The 22992-nt window shown below is 39.4% G+C and overlaps 1 protein-coding gene across 9 annotated transcripts in view; it reads left to right on the top strand.

Moving 5' to 3' along the window:
- The window catches only part of EML4 (EMAP like 4), a 124115-nt gene extending 111748 nt beyond the window's left edge, over positions 1-12367 (top strand). For 6 of the 9 annotated variants that reach the window (XM_075204170.1, XM_075204169.1, XM_075204164.1 and 3 more), the window contains 9 exons: positions 452-577; positions 665-796; positions 1306-1373; positions 2191-2279; positions 3628-3725; positions 4925-5012; positions 6849-6947; positions 9304-9434; positions 9935-12367. In XM_075204170.1, the coding sequence (XP_075060271.1) occupies positions 452-577; positions 665-796; positions 1306-1373; positions 2191-2279; positions 3628-3725; positions 4925-5012; positions 6849-6947; positions 9304-9434; positions 9935-10477 (1374 nt within the window). In that variant the 3' untranslated portion in view covers positions 10478-12367. The remainder of the gene's footprint in view (positions 1-451; positions 578-664; positions 797-1305; positions 1374-2190; positions 2280-3627; positions 3726-4924; positions 5013-6848; positions 6948-9303; positions 9435-9934) is intronic. The other 3 variants (XM_075204166.1, XM_075204165.1, XM_075204163.1) reach the window with 3 other exon arrangements.
- Positions 12368-22992: the final 10625 nt, after the last annotated feature.

Below are 22992 nucleotides of genomic sequence, written 5' to 3'. Positions count from 1 at the left end.
TGCATCTGCATTATACTGTTTAGTAAAACCTTGTGCAACATTGAAGTAAATGATGCTGTTCTAGACATCATGCAACGTTACAGTCAATGTTCGGGTAAATTAACTTTCTATTTTCTTTTTTTTTTTTTATGCTCAGTTACTTCACAAAGACTTTAATAGTTACCCTTATCTCAGTCGTGATGAGTAGTTTACTATTTTCATAAATGTTGTGAGTTCTGTTGTTTAATTAGGTTGGAAAATGCAAAACAATGATAATGCAACCATAAAATCAATATTTACCTTTCTGACTATACTGCATGTAAATATATGGTGAAATGTGAATTTAACTACAATATTCCATTTAGGACCATGGACGTTTGTCAATTTAAAATAATTAAATGGGTCAACTTTATGTTCTTTTTAAAATTGATACCTTGTAATTCTGTTACCATGTTTATGGACTCCCTTCCAGGTTCCAGATCAGTATGGCACCATTCGAGCTGTAGCAGAGGGCAAAGCCGACCAGTTTTTAATTGGCACCTCTCGGAACTTTATTTTACGCGGCACGTTCAACGACGGCTTCCAAGTAGAAGTTCAGGTAGGTGTTGATCAGGCTGCTTCGTGCTTTCTATTCATTAATTGCACCTGTGCAGCATCCACCGTTACTAACATTCCTTTTGTTTAGGGTCACACGGATGAACTTTGGGGGCTGGCAACGCACCCATTTAAAGACCTGCTCTTAACATGCGCTCAAGACAAGCAGGTCTGTTTGTGGAACTCTGTAGACCACACTCTGGAATGGACCAGGCTTCTAGATGTAAGTAGACTTGGTGTCGTTCCATGTGCATTTGCAGATAGTTTATGACTCTTCCTTACAGTCAAATGTAGCTGGATACAGTAAATATTATAGTATTACTGAACAGAATGTTCTTTTGTTATGGCTTGCATTCAGAAATCTGCTTGGTATGTAAGGTTTCCATCCCACACATCAATATTGTGTCACAAAAATGGCAAGCTCCGTTCCGCAAAATGTTAATCTGCCCACGTACAGGTAGATACGGTCAGTTTGGTGTCGTATGATAATATTGGACAAATGTCAGAACTCTGGACAGGATCACATGGAGCCGTTTAGTGCTGTCATCCAATCTCTGCCTACACTGGCAGGCTGGGGTTGACGAAAGGAATGCTGCCTGACATCTGATATGTTTCACCCCATATGCTATGATTTGGGACTAGCTTGTGCACAGCTTTGGGTGGGGCTCGCATTTCACCATGAAATCTAATCCGTAGCTTTCTTGTGACGCATTTCATATGTTTTTTGTACAGGAACCTGGACACTGTGCAGACTTCCATCCAAGTGGGATAGTCGTAGCTATTGGAACACATTCTGGAAGGTAATTTCTGAAGATATTTATTATAAGGCTTATGGATTGGATGCTGGCTGTGTGACATCAGTATTTATTGAGCATGAGCCCTATAAGAGGGTCCACTTGCAGTAAACACCTGTAGTGCTTAATGGCTTGGTGAATAGTCTAACAGCCACTGTAAATGGAAGTTTTTAACCCATGAAAAAAGTATGAACAGGACACACAGCCGTCTACAGGGTCATTTTTTTTATAACATTGAAATCTCCACTTGCTTTATTTTAAACATACTGCCTCGTCTGTCTGTCTTTCATCTGGGCTACTATTAGATACACTTTTAGGGAGTGTATGTAAAGAACATAAAGCAACTAGATAGTTTAAATTAATTACACCCAGTTTTTATTCAAATCAACTATTTTTACATAGCGCCACTGATTCCGCAGCGCTGTACAGAGAACTCACCTCAGTCCCAGCCCCATTGGAGCTTACAGTCTATATTCCCAAATATAGACACACAGACACACTAAGGTCAATTTGATGACAGCCAATTAACCTACTAATATGCTTTTGGAGCACCCGGAGGAAACCACCCGGGGAGAACATACAAACTCCACACAGATAAGGTCATGGTCGGGAATTGATCTCATGACCCCAGTGCTGTGACCCCACTGTTAAACATGTAAAGCTAGCAAAAAGGGACAGTTCCTTTTCAGGAATTGTTTCTATTTAAATAAGTGAATTGAAATTTGTTTGTTTTTATTTTTTTTCTAATTTTGCTTCTAAGTCGTTTTTTGTAAGTTGTTGTTTTTTTTTTTTTTTGTTTTTTTTTTTTTACCATATTTTCTAGATGGTTTGTTTTGGATGCAGAGACGAGAGATCTTGTTTCAATACACACAGATGGTAATGAACAGCTTTCGGTGATGCGATACTCAGTTGGTGAGTGATTCTTACAAGCAATTGGATAGTAGATATCTGCTGGAATATAACATTGTGTCCAGTTCTCAATTTGCATAAGAACGATGTCCAGCATCTGATCTATTATAGCATTAGGATGATGGAACTTATGTAGACTTATTTCTGTCATGTCAGTTACTACCTTACTCTGGTCTGCATGACATGGATCATAATAAAATGTTTTGATAAGTAGTGTGAATTGTATTGTCAGTGAACTCTGCTTGATCAGAAAATTATCCACAAGTTCACTGTACAGTGCCATGTTTCTGTGACAGTACACCTCAAGCCACTCACTCAATTTAATAAATCAACTGGCTTATTAGCAGCAATATGTTATACAGTGCATGATTTACAGACCTCCCAGCAATGACCCTTTTCAACCATTATAACTTTCCCATTTATTATATTGCAGTGACTTGGGCTGAATTCATTGATGTTTAAAGTCGCAATTCTTAGCCCAGTGTGCAGGAGGGGGGGTGGGAGATTCCAGAGCAGGTGGGAGAGGCCAGGCTCTGTGTGTACAGCACAGTGCAGCTCATACCTGTAGTTGCAGGCCTGATGTGTATCCATATTTTAATGTTTTACATACATCAATGCATCTTACATTGATATATTTTTTATTTAACGTTAAAACGTGCTGTATCTGCAAATGCAACTAATGACTGTGCTTTATTTATTGCCTAAAACTGGCTATACACAGAGATTTGGCTGAGCAGCTGGACCTCTGTTTTACGCTGACCATATTTGTGTTTATACATTGTGGGTATATTGGAATGATCCGGCTATTTAATGCTCAGCCCCAAATGGCACCATTTGATCATTCAAACAATTGCCTTATGCAATTACCAGGGGACAGATGAGGTCATTGTCTGGGGTCCGTTCTGATCCCTGTTTGATGCCTATTAATTTTGGTCTTTTGGGACTCATACATGCAATGATTTTGTTAACAATATCTCAATTTATAAACAATATCACAGCATATATGGTCACCTGTTGTGGTTTTAATTAAAGTTTAGGCTTATTTGTATTAAAGTGCCCAGAGAACATACTTACTAAATATTGATATGACTTTGTTTTGCTGGGACCGACCATAATGGGCTTGTTAGAAGCAGCCATTAAGGATCTCCATGTAATACAGTAACATTTTCCCTATCTAGCGTGGCTTTGATTATCACTGCACTTTAGTTTCATGGAATTGGAAGTTTGTGTAATGCAACCTTAGGAAGAAAAGCAAGTGGATTGCAGTTCCATCATTGTCATTTTAACAATTGAAACCTTTTTATTTGGAAAATGTGATGTAGTTGGTCTTTAACTAAATTTCTTTCCACAGACGGAACCCTGCTGGCTGTGGGCTCACATGACAACTTCATTTACCTCTATAACGTGTCAGAAAATGGACGAAAGTACAGCAGATACGGAAAGTGCACTGTGAGTAAAATATACAGGAGATATAAATTTATGATGAAGATCGTTCAGCTGCAAAGGTTATCCCAATTTATGGTTCACTCAGACTATGCAGATTGTTTTCTCATTACAAAGTAAACTTAGCAGCAGTTGTGCTACAAGAAAATGGCTGCCGCTCTCCGGCACACTCCCCGGTGTTTCCTCCACTGCGGCTCCGCACGTGGTCTCCAGCGTAGCTTCAGGGAGATGCTCTTGGGAGTCCAGGAGAACATCCGGAATGCCAGGAAGACCCTGAAAAAGTGGAAGTATGGTGATAATGCTAAAGCCGGCATAGTGGAGATGTCAAGAGTCCTGGCTGCAATATAACTGGATGGTCGTCCGGGTTAGAAGGGTAGACTAGCCACCAGCCACATGTTTTGAGAGCGATGGTTCTGGTCACAGTGGTTAAGAATTAGCCACCTGTCCACCACGCTCCCATTGAGCTTATTGCTTTATACAGTACCCTGTGAATCGTGGGGTTCCCTCATACTACTATTTGTTTAAGAGAAAATGTAGTGTAACACTATGCCTGGCTTGGCTAACCTGGGGCACTCCAGGTGTTGTGAAACTACAAGTCCCAGCATACCTTTTCAGCAATAAGCTGCTATATATTGGCAAAGCATGCTGGAGCTTGTAGTTTCACAACACCTAGAGTGCTACAGGTTAGCCAAGCCTGTTCTATGCTGTGACTCTGCTTCTGCATTAAGCTTCATACTGTGCTGTGCTTTGATCCCAAGGTCAGCTGCTTCTATGCCTCATATTTCTCCTGTATGATGAGATCTGGAGGAATCCAGCCTGTAAGAAAAAAATAGTGCATCTACAGTATACTATATTAAATGTTCCATCCTGAGCAAACAAGGTCAAAGGAGAACTGTTTTTTATTTTTGGTGTGTGCGCTAAATACTTTCACTATTTAATAAAATAATTCAATGGAGAAACTAGAGACAGTGACAAAGTGGAGGTTTCTCTTGTAGCTGGGGACAACCATCAACATTGCCAACAAAATTTAGAAACCAATTAAATTCTGCTAAAGACTTATATTGTCCTATTCTATTAATGGTAGATTCAATCCAAAGGTCTCCATGATCAAAGTGAATATCGGTAATAGCACCTTAATTGTCTTTCAACTGCCATGACTGTCACTTTAACCTGCTAAACAGAATCTTGCTATCTTTCTTTTTTAGGGACATTCCAGTTACATTACACACCTCGACTGGTCCCCAGATAACAAATATATTATGTCAAACTCAGGAGACTATGAAATATTATACTGTAAGTACCTTGCCTATACACTATAAGAGAGTACAGTTTGCTTTGACGTTTTTAGAATCCTTCAGTAAATGCGTGTAGAAGTTATTCTGCACACACCTCCTTATTTTTCTGTATGTTTGCACTGGGTAACCAGAGTGGGTTATGGAACAGTGGCCCAGAGGGGCAAATTTATTTCAGAAATAGCAGAAAGAAAACGATCTTGGCTATTCCAACTTTTTAAATATGCATCTCCCAGATGTAATAAGGTAGTAAATGGTGCTCTACCCACAAAACTGTAAAAAGTTAATTCAATGTCCAAAAAAAATGGTGCAATTGTGGTCCATAGCAATATATTCTCTGTTCACGAAAAACTCTCCCTTAGATATATTGTGGCTTTTGCTGTCCTGAGAACACCAGCTGTACAGCCAGGTGTAAAAAGATCTAGCAACAATGGATAGAACGTCTAATCATGTAGTAAATAAATGTGAATAATTTCCCATGCCACAATGCATGCATGCCAAAGATTTAATTCAGTTATGCTTATCTGATTTAGTTTCAAAGATTCTTCTGTTCTTCATACATCATTGCATGCAAAAACAAACATAAGGAAAACAATAGTGTTAGGCTGGGTACACCCTGCAGAAAAGTTATCCCGATATGTTGTCTTTAACGATTTTACCAACAACTGAAAAACAAAAAAGTCCCGATCAGCAGCTGTTTCATGTGTACACACTATACACGTTTTACAAGATTTACCGTCCGATCTGTGCTCGTCATCTGTCATAACCATCGGCTGAAAAGATTGTCTCTCTGCACACCTCCATAGAGATCTATGGATACTGCCGGTTCTGCGTGCATACACACTGCAGAATTGGAACGACATTGTTCCATCGTTGAACGAGATTCATAGTTCGGTTTAAAAATGGAATGATGATCATTGCAGAGCACACACTAGTGCAATATCTGGCCGAACGGTCGTTTATCGTGTGCTTGGCCCAATAATCTTCTGAAAACCCTGTAGTGTGTACCCAGCCTGCCTTTGTATAGTGACTCTCCTAATGTGAAGATGATGAGTGACTGCGTACCAGAGGTGGATATACGTGAAACTGCTCTGTGCATCGGTAATGTTCGGTTTACCACCTGGTTACATCCACACTATATAAAGTGTCTGCGCACCAGCGAAAGCTTTAAAAGAGCTCTTATCTATTATTCCGGTTCTTGTTCCAGCAATCCTGAATTCCTTGTGTATCCCAGAATCCTAGTAAGACAAATTAGGAGACAGTAAAAGTTTAATATTTTCCACAATCATTTTTATTCAAATGTTATAAAAACACTCAGTAATAATTTTCTTTCTTACCTGTATCTCATGTAGAGAATCCAGCAAGGTCCCCGGTCTTTACCAATGGTGTTTCGCATTAAAGTATAGATAAATATCAACAGCAACCATAGAGAGATCCAATAATTAAGGTCTCCATAGCACAACGTGCTTCATCCTGTCGCTTTTTGGGCTTCATCAGGGTCCAGATCCTTGTATTTTTCATACAGAAAATACTTTTTCAGCGCAGGTTACTTCAGTAAAAGTTGGACATAATGATCCCTCATGTGACCGTGACATTGATTATTTTTTACCATTTTCTGTAATAAAAACCCTGGTACAAAATGGTTCAAATGCTCTGGTAGAGCACCGGGGGCTGGCTGACAAATGTGAGCCCAGGGGGGGGGTCTTAGACCTGGCTCAGCAGCCTGTTAGGACCGTAGCCAGCCCCTGTAGAGAAGAGAACTCAATGTTAATCTTTATCTTGTTACTTTGTACCAATTCCGCCTTCATTCATTGGCTTGCTGTTTTCTTGTGAACAGGGGACATTCCAAGTGGCTGTAAATTAATTCGGAATCGTTCAGACTGCAAAGACATCGATTGGGCGACTTACACTTGTGTACTAGGATTTCAAGTATTTGGTTAGTAACTATTGTGTTCATATAGAGTTCCTCCAAAGTTCAGTCCGTGTTTGTGCGTTTAAGTTTTGTTCCTGAAAATTGCTATTTTGTTGACACGCCCACACCTGTCTTAGGTGTTACCTGCTTGGGGTCATTTCTAAATGTACTTTACAGATGAAATAATTTGCAGTGATGGTCGTACCTATAAATCGGGGCGAGCAGGGAACTTGAATTTCCCCCTGTAACAGCTCATTGTGAAGAAGGGGATAATCTTCTTTACAAATTTGCAGAGCTTTTCAGCGCAACATTTACCAGAAGCAGTCAGTGTTTTGGCTTGTTTGGGAGATGTACACATGCACACACCTTGCAGGGCAAGCTTATTCTATATAGCTGGTGCAGATCTGTTCTCATTTGTTGAACAACTAAGGATATAGAGATATATATTATATGCACTGACGATAATTTGTTCTTTTGTTTTTTTTTTATATTATATGGTTATATAGAAATAGGGTTACGTAGTACATTTAGGGCAGTTTTTACTCCACCTTTTTTGTGTGCCATGGACCCCTTTGGCAGTCTGGTGAAGCCCAAGTGACCCCATAGCCCGTAAACCCCTTTCTGTAGCCTGTGCATCTATTTGTCTGTGTCTGCGACTCCCTTTGATGTCAAAATCACAGGTACTGCTAATGCTACTGTGGTTTGTTGCCTACATTCATAATTGAAAATTGTTACATTTCAGTTGGTAAAAATAAAGGTGGGACAACCCCCCCCCCCCCCCCCCCTTTATGTACCCCCTAAAATCTATCCACAGGCCCCAGGTTAAGAGCTTCTGATTTAGGGCATGTTTGCTCACTATTTTACTGCTGTGCTATATATGCATAGGTTTCCTGTCATTGAACCATCTTTCGTAAGAATGTTGCGTTCTGGTTTTTATTTTATTTTTTTTATTCGATTTAAACTTGAATTTTACATAAAACGAAGACACAAAACACTAATGGGGGAAGGGATCACCAACGATAGATTTGGTCAGAATTTCTAAAAGAATTATAATAAAAAACATAATTAGATTACAATTCTGTGATACCAACATTATTAATATTTGCAAACAGAAAAACAAAAGACAGTGAAACCTTAAATGAAGACATATTATGCTCTACCACATACCTCCACTTTATCCAAAGAGATAGTCCTCAGCACAGTATGTATCTCCGGTCCGAACTGTCCTGCTCTCGATATATAGATCTATCGATCACACACTAAATATATGAAACATTTCAAAATAGTTGGCACTCTTACAATCCGGGAATCTACAGACCCATTTCAAGTTTAAGGCAAGTATATCGGATTTTAGATAAAAATGTACAAGTTTCATCCATTTGTCTCAAAAGCAGCATGTGATACCAATATTGCATGTTTTATAGTTCTGGACAATATGTAACGCACCTTGTATAATATAATGGCTGGTTTTGTTTACACCATGATTTAATATGAACTAAATATCTATAGATGCACAGAATGAAATTGAGAATAAATTTGTATAGAAAATATATCTGTGGATATTCCAGTGGGCATGCTGTATAGGGTAACAGTTGAGTGGAGAGGAAACTCATTTTAATATTGGCAAATGTACCAGGAGGTGTCAGAGGGAGCAAATGCCAGACACCCATTTATCGCTGGTAGAATGGTCAGTCTCATGTAATCTGCCCACTGTCTGGTAACTGGTATTTAACGGAATGCGACCACTTCTCCTTATTCTCAGGGTTTCTATTAACAGTAAACCTTTAGCACATACTCTTTGTTCAGAGGGACTAACTTACTCTTGCACATGTTGCGTTTTGGGCATAGTTGTATAAAGCTAAAAATAAGTTTTATTGTAACCAGCTTTGCTCTTAGGAGGAGTAGAAAACATTACAGCTCAGCAGAGGACGACTGGGGAGGGGGGGAAATGTGAGTCTACTGGTCCCACATCAGTCAGTGAACTGCCCCCTATCATCTTATTCATGACTCACGTTACTGTGTGTACTCAGACACTTCTAGATTGCACTAGTTATGCAGATCTAGTGTTCTGTGTTTATATCGTGCTTACACCAGAGAGAGCCAGTGTTTTAATCTGCCGACACTGTATCTTCACATCACACTCCTGGCACACAACATTAGAGGGAGAGACATCTGATACAGAAAATAAGAATTCTGCTTTCCATTCCCTTCCATTTAGAGTATTTGTATAATGAATGTGTTTTGTAAGAGCGTTTAAATCATGTTTTAATGGTCTCTAGAAATCGTGCTTTGTTTCACTTTGCGTTTGTTGGAGTATGTATTCTGTTTTCTTGCAACGTGAGTATATATATGAATTGATAGATTTTATTTGTTCTGTTAGGAGTGTGGCCCGAAGGATCGGATGGCACAGATATTAACGCATTAGTACGATCTCATAACCGAAAGGTTATTGCTCTGGCTGATGACTTTTGTAAGGTCCATCTATTTCAGTATCCGTGCTCCAAACCAAAGGTAAGTGTCTTCACCGCATTGGCTACATTAAAGTTTGTTCATTGACTTTTCACAAATCAAAATGCTTTAAAATACATTAACCACAAACACACAGGGTAATGTCTATCCTAGGACTTTAATCCTGTTTCCAGGTGGGGGGCAGGGGGGTGGGGTGAGACTTCGCTCGCGTGCTGTGCTTATGGGGGGGGGGGGGGGGAGGCTTTGCTCATGTGTTGGGGTGGAAGACCATCAGTCTTACACCCTTAAAGGTTCACTAAACCTAAACCACAAGTTGATTTAATATATATAAAAGTACAAATATGTTCCTGTACGATTACATAAAATAATAGAATATATCAGTACCTGCTTACAGTAAGGTAGCAGAGTGCAGATTATTCTACATAAAAGGTTTCCAGACAGATGCAGAAATTTGCTACGTCTCTAGAACTGATGTTAATTCAAAAACCTTTGACAATGTATTGCTCTCAGGTCCCTTTCATATTGTTATCTGTGTTTGCCAGGCTCCAAGTCACAAGTACAGTGCTCACAGCAGTCACGTAACCAACGTCAGCTTTGCGCATAACGACAACCATCTGATTTCAACGGGAGGGAAGGACATGAGCATTATGCAGTGGAGACTGATAGAAAAGGTGTCGCTCTCCCAAAGTGACAATTTAGTTGAAATAAGTGCACCCATCGCACCAGCTGTAAGTGAAATGGATGTGCAGGAAAGTTCCCCCACCTCAGAGGCACCGCCTGCCCTTGTGGTGGTCGAGGAGAACAACAAACCACCTGTCGATGAGGTGGTTGAGGAGAACAACAAACCACCTGTCGATGAGGTGGTTGAGGAGGACACCACACCTGTAGAATCTCCGTCACCAACAGAGGGCGCTGTGGAGGACGTCACAGACTGCACTGAGGATCAAAACGAGGTGCACAGTGAAGAGGGCGGCCAAGAACCTGTGGAGGCAAATGGTCAAGAGGCGTCTAGTGAAATAGTTGAGGAGACATCCAATTCTCTTACCGTTATGGAAATCCAGGGAGAAGATTCACCAGTGTCTTAACCAATTAAAATGTAATGGTTCTTTTTTTTTTTTTTTTTTTTTGTACCTGGTGTGTGAGCTTTCGTGGTGAAAAGAGGGTTTAAATAGCAGAATATTATTTGGTTGGCATTTGATACCACATGCGTGAATTAGGCTTGTTTCATCCAGGAAACTGTGCCACAAGCTCCGGAATAAGCCAAAGCCGGAAGGTCGACAATAATATAGATGATAGAATTCAGGAAATGATGTCAAGGTGATTTGTTGTACATATTTTGTAGGGTCAAACTGATTAAATAAAGGTTTAAAGAAAGGCAGCGAAACACACATAATGTTTTTCAGCAGACATAATTGCATATATTGCGAAAGCATTTCCTAGGTGCATAAAAGGCCAAAGGATGAGTTGACATGGATCGTTTCTCGTGCAAGAAAATAAAACCTTAAACTGTGCTCTATTTTCGGCATGCCTTTGGCCAACACATATGCAAGTTTCTAACCGCTCTAGATAGCATAGAAAGTTTGCCCTAAGTGCTGCTACCTATCTTGAGGACTATTTTTATTACCTAACAACTATATTAGCAGCGTATGTAAGATCTAGCTTTAACCTGACCAAGCCTTTTTTTTTTTTTTTTGGGTTTTTATAAGGAGATCCTAATTCATGTATCTCATTTCTGTAAGTTCACACACACGTGAATGGACAAAATCTGCATTCAGGAAAACCAGGCGTCATTGCAGTAGGAATATAAATTGAATCACAAAATAATAAAACAAAAAAATCACTGTTCACAAACAATGGTGCTCAGAATTTGTAAAAAAATAAATAAATCTTCATTTTTTTTTTTGGGGGGTAGAATTGTAACATAACGAAAAATATAAACAAAAATCAGGCTCCGTTTAGTTCCAATAGTAACTTTTTTTTCAAAACTTTTCAGCAACAAAATCAACGCATTGCACACCCAACCGCTCTTAGGGGGGAAACTGCATTTTCTGTTTGTGAATATTTTAATATCAAGAAATATTTTATGTGACTTTGTTCTAATATTTTTAGGTAAGTTTAGAAAATATTTTTTTTTGTTTTGTTTTTTTGTTTGTTCAATGCACAAGTCTTAAGTGTGCGAGAGTTTACGTAATTGCGCCATTCCAAAGTGCATCAAAAAATGTCATTCCCTTCCAGTAACCTTCTCAGGAGTATTGCAACAGATCAGGTTTCGTAAGAAGATTTCAGTGGCCGCCCAAAGGATATAAACGTACACAAACTTATCTACAGTCAAGTTACATGGTAATATGTGCATGTGTCGATACAGTAGATATTTGTATATCTTCATATTTGTGTGTTCTATATACATACACACACATCTATCTAAAGATTTACACAGATGTATTCTCTTGTTTACAGTGGTCCTAAAAATGCCTCAATTTTGAGGCAATAGAAGAGTTTCCAAACAAGATGTGTGTTTAACATGCACTGTGTATGTTTCATCAAATGTCTGTGTGATAAGGAATTTAATGTAAAACTATAAAAATTCTATAACTGATTTGAAAAAAAAAGATGTACATCCACTTAGTCGTTTGAGGGGGGGTTAAATGTCGCTGTTACTAAAAATAGATATTAAAAAGTTAAGGTTTATGAAACGAGTAATATGCAAAGAGCCTTGCATCATGTATGTAATGGCAAGTACCGTGTAAAAAGACAAAAAGCAAAAAAAAGTTAAATATGTGATTTATGGATGGAAAGAGTTTTAATTATGTAACTATTGATGTTTCAGATTCAAAAATTGTGAATGAAATCTGAATACACGTGTTTCATGTGAAGATGTTTGAGCCATTTCTATCTCATGCATTCCTGTCTCTTGACAGTAATTTTTTTTTTTTTTTTTTTGACATTTAAGAGCAAAATAAAAATCATACCATAGACTTTGGTTGTGTTTTTTTTGGTTTTTAGATATTTTGTTTGTGGTTAAAATATACTGATTTGTGGTCCTAGAAATAAAAGTATAATTTCACACTTTTTGTGGCAGAAAGTTTTAAATTAATTTTCCTCTCTGTTCCTGCTCCTTACTCCATAAAGATTTAATTTGCTTACACACAGTGGAACGAGTAGTCATGAGAATGTATCTATGCGTTAACGAGCGTTAAAGCTCGGGAATGTCTCTACACTCTCTGGAATGTTTGTATGGACCACTAAATGTTCTTTGTGCAGCTAAATACAGTGTCTATAGAAAATCATCATACTCTGCCAGAATAATTACCTTTTGTCACATTACACCATGGAAATTTAAATAAACTAATTCAATCATTTTCCAGCTTTGACACATTTTGCCTTAAATAGGCAACCATTTTAAAAATGAATGAAAAAGTAAAATAACAGGATTGGCAAAGTGATTAGTCTCCTGATTTAGTTTGTAGAGCCACCTTCAGTCTGTTTATATATCTTCCAGCTTTGTGCATCTAGATTGTAGAATATTTGGCTATTCTTTCTTGCCGAATTGTTAAAGTTCAGTCAAATTTCTTGGTGATGGACTGCTCTCCTGAAGACCATCCACAGATTTGCAAACAGATTTTGGTCAGGGCTCTGACTTGGCTAGTCAAGAACATTCACCTTCCTGTCCTTAAGCCACTGCATTGTTTTCTTGGCGGTATGTTTAGAGTCGTCGTGCTGGAAGGTGAACCATCTTCAACTGTCTTGCAGACAGCCTCAGGATTTGCTCAATAGTTTGTGTGTACTTTGGTCAGGATTGAAGGGAAGATGGATACGGCAATCACCCAGTCCCTGCTGTAGAGAAACACCCCCACAACATTATGTTGCCGCCACCATGCTTCACAGTAGGTATGGTGTGTTTAGGGTGGTTTGCTGTGTGTTTGTGCCAAACATTGCTCTTGGAGTTCAGTCCAATAAGTTCGGTCTTGGTCTCATCTGACCATACCACCTTTTCCACATGGCATCAGAATCTTCCAAGCATTTTTTTCTTTGTAAAGTGCAAATGAGACTTGGCGAGGCACATTTTCAGAAGAGGTTTTTTTCTTGCCATATAGGGATTTGTGTGAAGCTTGTGAGATGGGTGTCACATGCATAGACCGACCTTAAAGACTTGTTAGTCCTTCAAAGTTGCCATTGGCCACTTGGTAGGTTTCCTGGTTCTTTCATCCAGTTTGGAGGGATGGCCTTGATCTAGGCAAGGTGTTTGTTGGGCCATATGCTTTTAACTTCTTAATGATGCTTTGAACAGTCCTCAAAGGTAGAGTAAAAGTCTTTGAAGTCTCCTTGTATCCTTCTAACTCGTGCCTTTCCGCAACTGAATCCCGGAGCACTTTTGAAAGCACATTTCCAACCATGGGTGAATTCTTTGACTAGTGGAATCCTCAAAGAACAACATTTTTTTTTTTTTAAGAAATTCGCACCACTACAATTGAGGTCAGGTGGGGGCCATTTAGCCTGTTATGTGATCTAGAAGGTCATTGGTTGTAATTGAGCAAGTTTATAATGGTCACTCTAAGGGTATGAGCACTTATCCAAACCAGATATTTTAGTAATTAAATAATATTGTCAAGACATGTATGTAAGTGTTGTCATTTTGATGCATTATAAGCTGTAAATGCAGCTGGAAAACAAATTATTTATTTTAATTTCCATGGTGTAATGTGGCAAAGGGTAATGATTTTGGCAGGGTATGATGACAATTTTCTATAGGCCTGTGTAGATACCCTATGTTGCCTTGGATATAAATCACATCGGGGGGGGGGGGGCGGTTCCCAATTACACTCTTGTTTGATACCATCGCAGTTAAACAAAATTTCAATTGAAAGCCTAAGTACCATGAAGGAATCTGAACTAATGATTGTTGATTTATTCAAAGTGTCAGACAGAAATTCAGGTTCAAAACAGTTATTAACACTCCACTTTTCTGGTCTGAATAGGATACAGGACTTTTGTGGAAAAAAAATTGAAGGTGGAGTTTAGATATGTAAATATGCAGCCCAAAAAAAGTACCGATTTCTGGATAATTCCATTTACATTTCAGCTCTTTGAGGTATTGATTTGCTCAATGGTGTTTAAAGCATGACTGGGACCATCCACCTATAGACCACCTTGTTTCATTGATGTTTCAACTCCATACGAAACAATGCCTCACTAAAGCAAGTTTTAGAGTTAAGCAGATGTTTAAAGCTATACTCTATAAGGACAATATGAACACGTTAAAGGAGAATAGATTTATTGGTAACTTGTTTGTGAAAGAACCATAGACAGTCAGGGCATTGGTATCCTTACCAATGAAAGCCGAAATGTTAAAGGTTTGTTATGAGTGTCCTGCTGCATATGAAAGATCAGCATTTAGAAGTCTATAAATTGTTGATAGAAATCTATTTCTCTTTCTATGTATAGTTTCAGCAAGGACAAAGCTAGACCAGTCACTCATTGAATCTACAGTGCATCAGCTCACATATACTAAACTAAATCCATAATATCGGACCTTTTATAGGTTTTATGTAGTAATAGTATCATGCTGGAGAAATCACTTACCCTGTTTAAGGGTTAACTAAAGCCAAATGTACATTAAAGAAAGTGTCGTTACAGAAGAAGAAAAATAAAATAAGCAAGTATAATTTTTCTAATGAAGCACATTTGCAAAATTGAATTACATTTAGAGTTAACAAGAAAGATTGTAGAACTTGAGAATATGTTTCCTTTGCTATAAATACTCTACTTAGTGTTCTCATGCCCAGACGTTTCATAGAAACTTGGCCCTGCTGGCTCCTATGATTCTCTCCGTCTCCTTAACAATACAAATGATTGCACCTCAATAATCCTCATGTACACACATTTTTTTGAGACAGGCTGTAAATCCTGGAGCAGCACAGACTGAAGGTACTAGCAAGGGCAAGTTTATATCCTTCTTCTACACTAGTGCTGGTTTGTTGCAAACATAAACATTTTCCGTAGATTGCTTCTTCAACTGTTAAACCACGTGCATGACACCTGGAGACTTGTTTGTGCGTCGTGTGTGCCTAATTCTTGTTAAATCCTTTTTGAAAAGTTGATTTGTTTTATTTAAAGCTCCTGTTTGTTTATTTTTTTAAAAACATATATTGCCTGACAGTATTGTGGAGCTGTGATATCATATGATTGGGATGTGTAGTATGTTGTATGTAATGTGTCAACTCAAAGATGTTTTCATTTATCTAAAAATATTTGTTCTATAATCCCTGCAAGTCACCAGATTGTCTCTCCTTTCCCTAACACAAGCGTTTGAGAGTCATAAAAATCCTTTGGCAGTTTCTACAAAGGCAATTTAATCCTGTTCTTGTACTATTTGATCTGTGAACACCCTGAGTTTCTATTCAGTGTCACATCCCTTCTTTTTTCCCCGAAGGTGGCAAATCTATTCAGATGAATATCCTTTCTACCGGCCAAGCTGTCCTCCCATTTATCATCTTAAATAGGGAATGTATAAACATGTCAATATTGTGTGTATCCAGATGGAATATACAATAGAAGAGTCTTAATTTCTTAGCTTTGTTCCTCAATAATACATGAAAACATTGTGAAACTACATATCCCAACATATGTTAGCAGGGCATGTTGGGATTTGCCCATTCTACAACAGGACTTGCAGTTCTACAGTATTGTGTGTTCTACAGTAAAACACAACATATAGGAAAATATATTATCAAATTATAAGGCTATTCATCATCATCGACACTTATATGTAGTGCCACTGATTCCGCAGTGCTGTACAGAGAACTCACTCACATCAGTCCCTGCCCCATTGGAGCTTAGTCTAAATTCCCTAACACAGAGAGAGATAGTGAGTAAGGTCAATTTTTGATAGCAGCCAATTAACCTACTATGTTTTTGGAGTGTGGGAGGAAACCCACATACACACAGGTAGACATATAAACCACACAGATAAAGCCATGGACAGGAATTGAACTCATGACCACAGCGCTGTGAGGCAGAAGTGCTAACCACTTAGCCACCATGCTGCCCATTAGAAGACACTGCAGGCCAAGTGCTTTTGTACAAGTCATTGAGTCCTAAGCTATCTTCTAACGGAAGTAACTAGACCTTTTTTTCACCTCTGGCTTACTGAACTTCCTCTACTGATCAGTACGTGGCTACTGTATCCAGTGGTTCAAGTGCGCTGGTATACGGTGGTATGCCATACCACCATTGGTGGCCTTCCAGGTTCTAACCGAAGGCCTCTGGTTCCAGCGCTGTGGCCAGGATGCGTTGGATCCAGTTTTCAGCTGCACAATTCTAAAAAAACATTGAGGGGCTGATTTTATCAATGGTTGAAAATTCCTATTGCTGGTAAAAATGTGAGCACACCCACATTGGGCGACCGATGCTTCTTACCTTTATTATTGATGGGTTTCAAGTGTGTCTCTGGGTTTTGACATCACCATCCAACACCACGCTCCTACCTGGACAGAGGCAGAGTATATCTCCTCCCACCAATCCAACTTCTGGGGCAGCACCCCAGGTGATGGGGACGATGGCCAGGGTGAGGGGGGGGGGCGGGGGCATCTAGAGTGTCTGTGTTGGCCCTGCTCTGTTACACTCTAGCTGCTCACCTTCTTTTCTAATTCCTTTTCCGATATCCACATTTCTCAAACTCTTTGCTCCTCTCTCAGGGAGTTAGCCCTACTTCAGACTCCAGCAAGATGCCAGGATCAAAGCTATATAGTGAACATGTAATTAAAGAGTAGGTAAACTACGTGACCTTGCTAGTCCATGATACACCCCAACTGCACAGTCTGTTGAAAAAAACACCCTCTCAGCCTTCAAAAGTAGGCTGAAGACAAATCTGCAACCCAGCATTGGCTACGATTAATGTAACATCAGCACATTGTTTGTCATATAATTACTTATCAACTGTAAATCACATTTTGTTTAATACAAGTCTGAGCACAAGAGAGCGGACCTTGAGAGTAGTTCCAACCATATTCAAATTTAAGGGGGGTATTCAATTGTTTCTTTTAACGCGCTAAAACAAAAAAAACGAGCGCTCTGAAAATATTACCGTTAATACGGTAATTACTCGCTAAATTTCATCTCGCAGCTCCCTGAGTAGCGAGCTGAAATTCAGCCTGCTGGCAGCGAGTAAGTACCGTATTAACTGTTTACGCGCGCAAAATTACCGTATAATATGAAGTTTTTTTTCGAGCACTCGTTTTTTTGTGTTTTAGCGCGTTAAAACTAACAATTGAATACCCCCCCTAAGTGTAAGTATGCTCTGCTTATATGTTACTGGCTTTATCTTAACAGAACAGACTAGTATGCGCAGAAGTGTATCAACATAAGGTCACATATTCTAAACTAGGTGAACAACTTTTAACAGTATAATCATTAATAAAAATATGGATTTTTTTTAAAATACTTTTTTTTACATTTTCTTTTAACAAATACATAAAGAAGCCTTTAATGCGTGCTGTACATACAATGTGTTTTTAAAGTATCTTACATACAAATAATAGCGAGTGGCACACATATGTTATTAAAACAAAGACTATGCCATGTCTGTCATCACAATCAGTTGGCACTTACACCTGCCCTGTAGTTGGTGCAAATGATACGGCTGAAACCAGGTGCACTTATGAGAAACCTAAGACTTGTATTGGCTGCTTCTACGTCAGAACGCCCTTACTGTATGTGGCCTACGTCTATCTGCCCCTGCCCTCCCTCGTTCCGCCTGTCAAGTCATTGGCTGTCTTAAATGTCATTTGTGTTCATTGGCGTAAGGTCTGTATGCGAGCGAGAGTTTGACATGGATATTATGGCTCCTAATCGATAAAATACTGGGTGTTGATATGACTATTCTGGTGCCCAATCTATAAAGTTATAGATCTATAAATCTAGAGAGAACAAAAATATAAAGGGGGAGGGGGTAACATGACTATTTTAGTGCACAATCCCTAAAAAAAAAAAAAAAAAATATAGGGGGTTTGACATGACTATTCTGGCTCCTGATCTATACTTATCAACCACCTATCTCCTGCTCCTATGTTAAGACTTTAATGGCTCCTAAAAATATAGGGGAAGGGGTTGATTGTGACTATTTTGGCTTCTAATCTATAATATAAGGGGTGGGCTTGATGTAAATATTCTGGTGCCCAATCAATCTATGACTACCCTAGCTTCAAATATATTAAAATATATTGGGTGTGGCTTTTTTTTTACTATTTTTACACCTAACCTCTAAATAAAAAAAATATATATATAACTGGGTTGGGTACGAAATCCTGACACTTGGGATATCGACACCCACTGTACCTACCATGAAGTGGTTTCGGTAATCTCCTCCCTCTGGGTTAAGGTAAGTGTACATTTTAATTAGGTCGTTATTTCACTGTTTGTGTTTTTATAGGTATAGTGGGTGTCGGTATCCCAAGCGTCAAGATATCAATTACCACCAATATAGCTGGAGGGGGGGGGGGGTCGGTTGACATGACGACTATTGTGGTGCCACAATGTTTTTGATGCCGAATCTGGAAAATATTAAAAACTTGAAGTTGAGGATGCTTGAGGAGACAAAGGCGTACACGATTAATTTAATGTTGGGTGGAAATTAGGCCTAATTAATAAATGTAGGTGCTATTAATTTAATGTCTGGTTGGACTAGTCCTGAAGAGGGTGAAAAGGATTCACCCAAAGGACAGTTCTGGGTGGCCTTGTGTTTAATCATTGAAATAGTAACTCTTTTCCAAACAGGATACCAACATTCCAGGATCCAGCCAAGCAGCAACTGACCTGAAGGTACCGTTAATAGCACCAGGTAACCAAAGCTGATGGTGCGGAAAGGGTTAAGAGCCAAAGGTTTCATTTTTGTTGTTTGTCATTGAGGGGAAGCAAATACTCCATTTCTGTTTTCAAGCTAAAGTGTAACATCACTGGTTTATCATTGCATTCAATATTGTTCTTTATGTATGAAAATATAATGTAAGAACACAATGGAGGGGGAGAGCAAGACACATTGTGAGAATGTTGACCTTTCCTCTTTTCTCACTTTCTAAACCACACATAACAGTCACATTTCTAATAACACACTGCTTTATGTTTACTCAGATGTTAAAGAAACCACATAGGTGTTATCTCGTAATATCTGTTATATTTCTTAAGATAATCAACATTTACTTCCTTATATGTAAACAATGTCTGTATGTTTCCTGTCATTGTTCCTCAGCCTGGACTGCAGCTGTTTTACAGCTGTAGTGGTACAATTGTATCTGTACCAAGGTAAAAATTAAACCAATAGAAATTAAAGTGCGTTAACTGCATACACACAGAGGAGGCAGCCATTTTGTAGGCTGAACCATGGTAATGCAGCCGAACAATTCACTGACATCACTGAGGCATTAGGTACACTTTGAATGTGCAAACTTTATTGTAAAATACAACTCTTTAAAACATTTTCCTGGGACACTTTCATGCTGAGCCAGGTGAATCCAAACATGTGATAGGAAATACTTTCCTGGTGGTCTTTGGAGCACTATAATTCCTATCAGGCGTACAGGAGTGTAGCGTCAGTCCCAATAGTAAAATTTGGATATGGGATTGACCATGCCGTTCTTACCCCCTGGGCCCCTTCAGCTTATGTGCTGTCTGGTTCATGCGCCACTCGGACGAGGCCTCTGCTGGGCAGCATTGCAAAATTCGACTTACCCCTGGGTCCCATAGCTGCCGCACCCCGTGCCCTCTATTGTTGTGCCAGTGTGGCTCTGGAGAATACCTGGACTAGTCCTGAAGAGGATGAAAAGGATTCACCCAAAGGACAGTTCTGGAGCTGGCCAACAGGCAAAGAAAGGAAGATTCCACTTACCTGGATGCTGAAGGCGGGATGCCTGGTAAGTCCCGTCTTCTACCAGCGCTTCCCGGCACTGGTGACAATGAATCTGTTCATATTCTCTATCAACCAATAAGTGGCCGGGATGGTGAACCAATCAGAGCTCACCTTCAGCCATTTTAATTTTGGCACCGTGGTGGCCTGCGTCCTCCTGGTGGCTTATTTACAGCCGTAGCGAACAGTATCGTTAGTCCAATGGCAGAGAGAGACCTGCGAGGAGCTCTGAAGACGAGTCGGTGAGATCAAGAAAGAAGAGTTGCAATGAAGCACCGGTGACAAGTTCATGAGAGAAGATGGGGCAATTGTAAAGCGCTACGGAATTTGCTGGCGCTATATAAATAAATGTTGATGATGATGATGAAGCCAGAAGAACTCCAGTGGAGGATTGAAGAAGGTGACAAGCAGGGGAGAGCCAGGTGATCAACACAGAAGTAGCAGCAGGGGAAACCACTGAACTATCACACATTTTCGGGCATTAGACTTAGAAGAGGAGAACATTTTGTTTTGGAGACACTTGTGGGACACAGTTTTTTAATAGTAGCCATGAAATTCAGGCACTATGGGCTAGATTTACTAAACTGCGGGTTTCAAAAAGTGGAGATGTTGCCTATAGCAACCAATCAGGTTCTAGTTATCATTTATTTAGTACATTCTACAAAATGACAGCTAGAATCTGATTGGTTGCTATAGGCAACATCTCCACTTTTTGAAACCCTCAGTTTAGTAAATATACCCCAGAATGTGTTGGGCACAGTTTCTCTGTCCAGCCAAATTTACACTCTGTGTGGTACTTTGGTCATTTGTCCAAGAAGCTGACACCAGCACCTCTGTGTTGATCAGAGCTCTTAACCACTAAGGTGTATCCTCCTTTTATAAAGGAAAAAATTGAGCTATGGGAGGACATCTGTAATGGAAGAGTCTGCTGCTACTGTGTTTGCTGAAGAATGATCAAAGCATTTTATTGCACATTTGCTACTATCTTGCAGAGCAGATGTCTGGGTTTTTTTTTTTTTATCTATATTTCATAAAAACGGAAATTAGAATCAGATGCTATGAATTATACAGAGAGCTCTGCTGTGCTCAAGTCCAAAAATGAAACCACTTCCAGTCAGTACAGTGCTTCTGCTTCTGCTAACTACAGCCTGGCCAGGTGCCCGCATTTTCTTATTGAATCAGAACAGCGAAGAAGCCAGTCACAGCTTGACCTTGGAATAAATGGCATTGAAATGTGCATACCTTGTATGAATAATTAACTTTTTTACTTATTCCGGTTAAAGCCTCTGCGTATTAACTGGAAGCTCTGCTATTCAACCACACTGTATTTGTTGGTTAAAATTATAGATATTTCAAAAATGACTCATTCTGAAAAAACAATGGTAACGCAAGCTTTCTACAATATCTCATTTAAAGTAAAGAGGTTTATGGCATATTGAAAAGCTATCTACAATAGACTAGATGAAGGTGCCAAAAGTCCACCAATTGGAAATCTGAAATATTTTGTGAGTTTTAATGTCTGATGGTGAAGTCCCACTTCAGTGACTGTGTAATTGAGGTACCATGTATTAGAAGTAGAGGCATGTCTCTCCTATAATACTAGAGTATGCAGTAGTCACATTTTAGCCTATCTACCCTCATACTGTGTCTGTGTGGGCCTGATTCATTACGGCACGACGACAAAAAAAAATAAAAAATTGCATCTGGGCAAAACCATGTTGCATTGGAGGAGGAGGTCATTTTAAAATGTGCAGACAGTTTTATAGTTGGGGTAGGGCATGTCCTAGATCAACTTTAAATTTAAGTGTAAAAATAAAGCTATCAAGTATTTGTGTGCTACATGACAAAACGACCAGTATTTTCCTTACATGCAAAATAATTAACTAATTTGAGCCCCATGGTTTGTCCAGGAGCAAATGTACTCATTTTTTTTGCTTTGCTCTCCTTAATGAATCAGGCCCGGTATGTTTAAGTCTATGCTTAATGAATGGAACATACACAACATGTGGAGTAGGTAGAACTGATCCCTATTAATTACTGTATTGACTAGAACATCTGCAAGTTGTTTCCCATCCACAGTTCCTTATGAATGCACTGTGTACTTCTCTGCCAAGATCAGCTTATGCGTATATGGTTGAATACAGCGAAGGCGGAAAGTACCAATGACGCCTACAAAGCGCTATGGGCACACGGTTATAGGGCTGACGTATTCAGCAGCTGTTTATCTGTAAATGAAATGCTCCAGTCATTCTGAGGATCATTTCCATGGTGGCTGCTCTGAGGCATAGGGAGACCCCAAGTAGGACCATATGATCCGGTGTGGTGGATGACCCCCTATCTCTGGAGGATGAGAACCACAATCTCTGTGAACTAGTGGAGGACACGAGGGCAGTGCTCTGGAGTAGCAATGCCCATTGCAGAAGAGTCTCGGAGCTCTCCTCTACCTCTCTACATGTCACCTACACTGGCACAAACACTTTACTGGCTCCATGCTGCACCCCTGCCTATAGTTTACACACTGACTAAATACTTTTATTCACTGAAGCAGTACTTCTGGGCAGCCAGTGCGGTGGCTGCCCTGCTGCGGAGCTGCAAGGGCGTGCTGGGACTTGTACCTTCATACCAGCTGGGCACCTTCCAAATTAGTCATCTGTTGGCCAGCTGTTATATCAGAATACTGGAACTTATAGATCCAACGTAGCA

This window comes from Mixophyes fleayi, chromosome 3, assembly GCF_038048845.1.
Source record: "Mixophyes fleayi isolate aMixFle1 chromosome 3, aMixFle1.hap1, whole genome shotgun sequence".
NCBI classification, from domain to species: Eukaryota; Metazoa; Chordata; class Amphibia; order Anura; family Limnodynastidae; genus Mixophyes; species Mixophyes fleayi.
The sequence above is the reverse complement of the archived record's forward strand: the minus strand, read 5'-3'. Positions and strand labels throughout refer to the sequence as shown.